The sequence below is a fragment of the Calidris pugnax genome, unplaced genomic scaffold, assembly GCF_001431845.1.
Source record: "Calidris pugnax isolate Ruff unplaced genomic scaffold, ASM143184v1 scaffold128, whole genome shotgun sequence".
Taxonomy (NCBI): Eukaryota; Metazoa; Chordata; class Aves; order Charadriiformes; family Scolopacidae; genus Calidris; species Calidris pugnax.
The window spans coordinates 2110261-2118523 of NW_015090851.1; the positions used below are offsets into that span (position 1 = coordinate 2110261).

Genomic DNA, 8263 nt, shown 5'->3' on the forward strand with positions numbered 1-8263 from the left:
TCCCGCGCCGCCCGGCCGCCGCCGCGCCGGCCCCGGCCCCGCCGCGGGGAGTCACGTGACCGCCGCCGCACCGCCTCCCGCGGGGAGGGGAGCCGCCTGAAGCGGGAGAGTCCAAGCGAGCACCGGCGGGGAGGGGACGGAGAGCCGGGGAGCCCAAACCATTCCCGCGGGGGGAGGCGGGCGCGGAGCTCTCCCCCTGCTCAGCAGCGCCCACCCGCGGAAAGGCGCGGCGGCGGCCTCGCCCACGCACCGCAACGGCCCGGCCTCGCACCGGTCCCGGGCCCCGAGCAAGCGAGGGTCGGGCCCGCGGAGCCGGCTGTGGAGAGAAACACCGTGCGCCTTTCTCGGGGGTTTGAGACACAATTCCCGTACCCCACGGCGCGGGCTGCCCCTCTCCGCGCCCACGTCCCGCACACCGCCGGCATCAGCCGGGAGCCCGGTGGAAATACCCCACGGGCTGGCGGCCGGACAGGAAACCGCGGTAATCTAAATGAAAGCATCCTAATCTCTTAAAACCTACTTTAGTGCCTCAGCCAAAAGCCAAGCTCTTTATTGAATAATGTAAGAGCTTTCAAATATTCTTTTAACACAGTCCGTGTCCCATTTATATTTCTGCAGGAAACACTCCGTGGAGTTGCAATGCTAAATATATTCAACAAACACAGACAAAAAATCATCACCCCCCCTCCTAACCTGTAGCTTTTATCATTAAATTGATTCATACTAGACTTTTGGTAGATTGCTACCACAACAGCTTCAACCAGAGAAGACAGGGACAGGCTGGTTGCCTGAATTCCTACGTGCTGTTTCTTTCCCAACAGAAGTTGCAAATACTAAAACCAAGATACCCCATCTGTACATACTTAATAGAAAATTTATGACTCTTTACATGCACCGTTTCCTTAAGACCCATTAACAACATTTGTTTATCTATCAAAACCAAACTGCTAGAAATTAAAGTATGCTTTGATCACTGTAGTAATTTCCTAGACAAAGGAGGAACAAACAAGCAAGTCGACAAAATTATAATACACAAAATTATCATTGTAATAATTTAAGATATAGCAGCCTTCCGTTATCATAAACCATTAGTGGCAAAGTGAATTTTAGATATAAACTGAGATACGAGAAGAGCTGCGTGGTGTGCAGCAGGAGCGGCTGCGCAGGGAGGCTCTTGCTGTCTCCAGCTGCTGCAGGTATTTTACCTGGATGCCGTGTGAGCCCCACCAACTTCCCCAGCAGTTAACTCCTGGATTCTGTAACAGATTGCTATCCAAAATAGCAAACTGCGCTTCGTCAGGTTAAACTCAGAGCAATGGCTCTGTGGTGGTATTTCATCTGCCATTTCCATTTAAGAGCTGAAAGAGGGCCCGGCCAAAAGCTTTTACCACTTGGTTTTAGAAAAGGTATCACCTCACGGCTTCTCACAAGCCTTCCCTTCTTTATATTTTTATACTTTCCCTTGTTTACATTCTTGCTATCATGGGCAGAACAAAATTTTAACTATTATTATCATGCATTCCCTTCTAGTTTTTGCTGGCCTGTAAGTTTTCATGTGAATAAAAAGTATAAATATATACAAGTAATATAAAAAGAACGAAGTACTTGGTAAGGCTGCTATTCTCTGCTCATTTTCTTAAACAAACATTAACCAATAACTTAATTCCACTTGATGCTTAACAGACAGAATCTCTTGGCAGAAGAGAGTTTAGAGAATTGAGACACAATCTTTGAGGAAGAAATCACTGAAAAAGAGAGGATTGTCACCTACTGGAGATAGTCCTAATTACCAGGGAAACATTAATTCCGGAAGATTTTCACCTAGCCATTTTAAATACAGTTCAGTTTTGGTAAAATGTGATCTTCCTCAGTTGAGAAGGGATGTCAGATGTTTAAGAATAAAAAATACATCTGCATGTATTTTAAGTACTGTAACGTTTAAACAACTGAGACTATCTGTTTTCTCCTTCAAGAAGCCTACCAGTGCAGGAAGAAATTCTGACTTCAGAACTGGGAATCTATTAACTGAGAATGCTTTGCTACAAACTGCAATACAGTCTCATGAAATAGCGGGGCTCTGCATATGGAATTTGCCCTCACAAAGCTCTGTGAACTCTGTCTTATGTTGCAGAAGGACAGCAATCTATCTGTATAAATATTCGGCAGAGCTTGGGCAAGAGTACCTTCTAGGAAAAGCATCCTCTGCGATGTCAGTTGCTGGAATAAAAATGAGTACAGGCCCATGTGGGGCAGCTGGATTCTGAAGAGCCAAAACTGTTGAGCATTTGAGCCTATCTTGCTTTCTTCCACCCTCTATCTTTCCCCCTCAGCCACTATCTCCACCCTCCTGTCCCGCCTCTCGCAGCAGGATGCTTTCTATCAGGTAGCAGCAAACGTGGTGTTGGCTGCTGGCTGGCCAGTGTCCATCAGCTGCTGTAGGGAGTGAGTCTGCAGACTGCTCATACCCACTGAATAACACCAAAGAACTGGATAAACATCTTTGGCTCATCTCACCTTCCCCTGCCCTCCACCTCCTGCCTTGAGACTTCAGTTCAAGGCAATACTTGGTTTCTATCTGAAAATTAGATCTGGCCTAATAAATACATTTGTTTAAAACCACCAAACAAACAAACAAACAAACAAGAATGTCATATGTATTTTTAAAATATTTTTCCTTATTTTTCAGACAGCACAGAAAACGTAAAACATTTCAAAAAGTCAACTGTATATTAATAGAAAAGCAATTGAGAGCTGGTTACATGATGACTATGTTCTACTAAAATAATAAAGCAGTGAAAAGGCTAGATATACCAACTTACCCAATTTCATTAGAAATTAGGAAACAGTGTATGTAAAATTAGTTATATATTAGTATAATACTGTATTTATAGTATGCATATTACATTACACATATATACCATATACATATATTATCAACACACTATACAATGTATATTGTATATAAATAGATACGATATACAGAGTATATTTATAAATAATATATTTCATATATGCATATTTCTATGATTATATATTTAATATATACTATAAATGAAATAGCATATTGTATGCATGCTTACTATGTATATTATATGACTATACTTGTTATGTTAGCAAGATACTCATTTGTATATTGGGTATGAGTATCTTTTAATAAGCTTAATGCAAACTAGAAATAGGAGCAGGGAAGGATCTGAATGAAAATGAGATAAATGGAGAGTCTACCTGACGAGAGAGGATTAAACCAGCTGAGTTGCTTATTCTTTCAAAATTAATGCTGAAAGATAATGCAATAACTCTTTATATAAACAGTCAGGCAGTTAAAAGATCAAGAACAGAAAATAAGTCTGAAACTAAGTAACAATGATAGTGCTATAATACAAAAAGTGTAACCACTCTTCAATAAATCCGGGCTGATAATAGTGTAAATTTCCTAATCACTGGAGAAATAAGGTTTTGAATGAAGTTTTCCAACAAGAGTAGTGGCCAATAAAGTCCTAATAAGTTTTGAGGAGCTTGGTGAGCTCATGAAAAGGATTTTGTGCAATCACTGCCACTGTAAGCAGAGGGACTCAGTGGTCAGACACAGATACACCAATGCCTGTACAGAATCTTTTACAAAGTGGTTTAAATACAGTGGTTGAAACACTGTGCAGCAAAGTTCAGAGTTGAAACTGAAGTGTAAATCAGCTCTTAGATGTATTCCAGGCTTTGTGCTTTCTATTATTTTTATTAATCTAGGATAATTTGGCTCTTTTTCAATGCAATCATGAAACCAGTAAGTAACCTATAAGCAAATACCTGCTATTGTTTTCCTGGTAATGATCATCATTCGGAGGACATGATCTTGCTCCATTTACTGCTCACGATACACCAGCAGGGACAGAAACACATTGCCAGAGAACACATCTGTAGAATGTATATGTATTCAGCAGCTCCTAAAGCAAAGAGGTATCCAAAAATCAAAATTAGATTGTTGCCATCTTGACATACACTGCAACTACACCATTTATGCCTGTGACTTTCCAACGATACACACTATCATGCCTGCACAGAATATTGTAAATTTTACCACGAGTTGTATCTAGAATATTTCAACAAAATGTACAATCATCGCAATGTCACAATAATCTTGCCAGTCCTTGTGTAACTTTGTGATACCACTTTTCCTTCTTCAGAAAAAAGTGATTACGTTTTCAGTAATTTCATCTCAAAAGCAACTATAGATGAGCAAATATTGGTCTGAGCTAGTTAGTCTGACCTGCCATGCAGCTAGTCCTCCCTCCAGTCCTCTAGTGGACACAGAGTTATTGCTGTGAAGTAGATTTTCATAGTGTTAACATTAAAATTGACACATCTATAGCTCCAGGAAAATGAATCTACTGCTCTGAAACAGTTCCTTACGTTTTGATAGTTCAGCTTGATTCTGAATGTCTCAGAAGCTACTTCTGAAGCAAGTTTGTATTGCAAAAGATATGTTACGATGTAAATACCAGTAAAAATTTTGCTGTATGTTTTCACATTGTTTTATATAGCAGTAAATGCCTTTATAGAAAGTCATAGTTTACAATTTAGTATGGCTTAACATACATAGCATTTGTTGCATTACTGAAACCAATGAGAAATTGATTTAGTAAACTGCTGATGAATAAGCTTCAGGGATAAGAACTCAGTAGAAAACTCTGCATCTCCAATTTTCTCCTTACCTGTTTATTCTGTTTCCATTATCAGTTTGCATCTTAATTTTTATACTAGAAACTAAACTTTTGCTCTATAGTATGCCTCATTCATTCAAAATGTAACAATCTCACTCGAGTCAGGATCTCCCACTAAGCAACTGGTTCACAACCCCTCCCCACTGACAATCTTAATCTGATGTATATCAAAACATGAGATGTATATCAATACATGAGATGTATAATAATCTGATGTATATTAATAATTTTGTAGATCATCATTGCACAATACTCTGAAGTCTGGCAGAGTCACCTATAATGATGTTCAGTGTTTTTCTTCTCTAGTCAGTTACAGTTAACTTAGAATTCCCAACAGGCTTCCTTCAGCAAAAGATCTGATTTTTCATCAAGACCACAGATTACCTCCTGCACTTTGACACACTCAAGCCAAAATTCAGATGTTTGGCAGCTACACACAAATTCTATCTCTGCTGCATTTCATCATCCTGAAACAGACACCAGCTCTTTAGGGGACAAATGTGAGTGTCACCTCCCTTCCATTTCCCTTATCCAAGATGGCTACAGAGCCGGCTGTTTCTGCCCTCAGCTATGATGGCTATCATAACATTTTTAATAGACTTCCTGCCCGGAAAAAGGATGGCCACCTAAATGGCATCTTGCTGCCCTTACCTAACATGGCTGCCAAAGCTCACTGCCTCTTTTGGTTGTGTGGCAAACAGCAGTTCTCAGAAACGAAGCATGAGCTTACACATCCTCCTCACTCCTGCTGAGTGAGCACAGTGCAGCCGCTGAGCATTTTATACCAAACTCTTTTCATCCACCTGTTGCTGTCCCCAGTTCTAAGATGGACACTTTCTGGTATGCATCAAATAGCTCAAAAAAATACCCAGACATTAATTGTATCTTCATTTCAGAGTGTAACCACTTTCTCTCTTTTTGACTTAGTCTATGAGTCTGCCCCTGGTAACTTTTGAACTCATTAGGCAATTTGAAACAGAAGTAAAATAGTCTGTGAGATAACTGAACCCATCCAACTTCTGTGAAAGCTGGCACTCACACAGAAAAGGAAGGCTCAAATTAATGCCCTTGCTGAAAAGTAGGTACAACTCTTGTTGTTACATGAGCCACTTGGCAGTGCCAAAAATTATTAGAAAGGCAGCTGGCACATCCCATTGCTTCCCCCATGGGACTGTCAAAATGGGATTTCTCCAGGGTATGGAGAGGGTTCAGGACACCATAATATGGCAGTGGCTTAAAGTTTAAAGGGCACAGATTCTTACAATATTAGTTTGCTCTACTGGTCTCAGGAAGACTTCAGAAAGATACTGTACCAACAATACAGTATGAAATTTGTTTGAGTCTCAGTAAAAATATCTAAAAAATATACTTACAGAGAACATCAGAAAAAGATATCCACTGCTTATCTTTTTTACTTGATTCTCTTAGGCCCTATAGATGGAAATTGCTCTTCTTCATCTTAGATTTTACTTTCAAACTCTTCCTCTGTTCAACATGCATATAAAAATATAAAAAAAGTTCTCATAAACATTCTTTTCCTTCCAACACCTGTAGTACCCTTTATTCTCACTTTTTATGCCTTTGCAATTCCAAAATATTCTCAATTACTTCTACTTTTGCAACTATTTCCCTCAAATCTAACTCCTGATAGACTTAAATTTATTCCCCATTTTCTCCATCCTCTTATTATACCCCTCTTTCGGTTCCTTGTGGCACCTTGTGTGCTATAGGCAACAGCCATACTGGATTTCCATTTATTTAAAAAATGAATAAATTACGAATAATTATCACAATAGTATAATCTCATAAACAATCTGATTAAAGCTAGGAACTAGTGTTACAGATTTTTTTTTGTTTGTTTGTTTCTTCTGTCAGGAGAACTGACAACTATGAACAAACAGTCCTAAAACTTCCACCTATTGGTCTTTCTGTATTTGTCTTCAAAAATCAGATTTGTCTCTCATCTTGGATTTTGTTTCTTTGCTTCAAACACAGATATTACAGTCTGGTTTTGCTCTTCTTTTCTCATTGGAAGAAAACAGAAGAAAACTAGGCTGTAATGAATCACAAATTCCCCTCCCCCCTTCCAAAATCACAGTGCAGTCAAAAAGAAAGGAAGGAAAACGAAGACAACCCTGAGTTTTTACTGTGCTGTAATACCACAGCAATCACACTTTTTCTCATATGCTGCACTGCCTTACCTCAATTGTTGCTTATTTCCCCTCATACATGCCGTTTGTTTGTTTCTTCTGTCAGGAGAACTGACAACTATGAACAAACAGTCCTAAAACTTCCACCTATTGGTCTTTCTGTATTTGTCTTCAAAAATCAGATTTGTCTCTCATCTTGGATTTTGTTTCTTTGCTTCAAACACAGATATTACAGTCTGGTTTTGCTCTTCTTTTCTCATTGGAAGAAAACAGAAGAAAACTAGGCTGTAATGAATCACAAATTCCCCTCCCCCCTTCCAAAATCACAGTGCAGTCAAAAAGAAAGGAAGGAAAACGAAGACAACCCTGAGTTTTTACTGTGCTGTAATACCACAGCAATCACACTTTTTCTCATATGCTGCACTGCCTTACCTCAATTGTTGCTTATTTCCCCTCATACATGCCTGGCTAAACTGCCTGGCCCAGCTCCACTTCTCTTCTTCACGGCTGCCTGGCCTTTCTGGCATGAGAGAACCCTCCCACATCCCTAATCCTAACACCTTGTCCCGGGGTAATTATAGTGCTGGCACGACTCCAACATCTATCTCATATCAATCAATCTCCACTTGTTTGCTTTATAGGGAATGACGGACTTAAAAATGAATTCGGACCGGGGAGACCTGTTCGGCACTAGCCTGCCGTACGACCTTGAAAAAAGGAACCACCTTTCCTTGGCTTCTAGAAAACTGGGATAAATATGACCTTGGATGATGCTCCAAGACCTACTGAGAGAAAAGGCTGCACCAGTGACCCCACCTCTGTCCTGCCCTGACCCGCCCCCGCCACCGCTTCAAGGGTTCCCCCTTCCAGCTGCCAACCTGTAACCAGAGACAGCGAAACACGGCCGGCATTTCTCCCTCCCCAAAACACGTCAGAGGACACTGCGGCTTCCAAAATTTTCAACCTGGGATGACAAAACGAGGGGAAGAGCCGGGGGGGGGGGGGGGGGGGGGACTCGGGGAGGCTCCGACACTCCACCAGCGGAGCTCTACCGATACCGTGACCCCAGTTTCTCCTCAGGACTCCGCCGCTGAACGGCAGCCGAGCCCTGCCCGCTCCCTTCCCTCCCTTCCTCACCCTCAGGGCAGAGCCGAGGCTAGCAGGGCAGGGGAAAAACATGGCACCCGGCCCCGGGGCTCACTCACCTCAGACACCTGTCCCCGCTCCCACCTACTAACGCCTCCTCTCTCTGCCCTTCCGCAGCAGCCCCTCTCCCCCTTTTCCCGCTTCACAAGAGACCGTTGAGCCCCCAGCCCACACAACCGCCCGAGCCCTCATCCCTCCCGACTCAGCCCGCCGCCCGCATCCCCTCACAGGACATCCCCTCACAGAACTGAC

The 8263-nt window shown here is 41.9% G+C and overlaps 1 protein-coding gene across 1 annotated transcript in view; it reads right to left on the minus strand.

The window, feature by feature from the left end:
• DENND6A (DENN/MADD domain containing 6A) overlaps nucleotides 1-8263 on the minus strand; it is a 32861-nt gene that overhangs the window by 23840 nt on the left and 758 nt on the right. The window contains exon 2 of the mRNA XM_014943169.1: nucleotides 251-486. Coding sequence (XP_014798655.1) covers nucleotides 251-486 — 236 coding nt within the window. The remainder of the gene's footprint in view (nucleotides 1-250; nucleotides 487-8263) is intronic.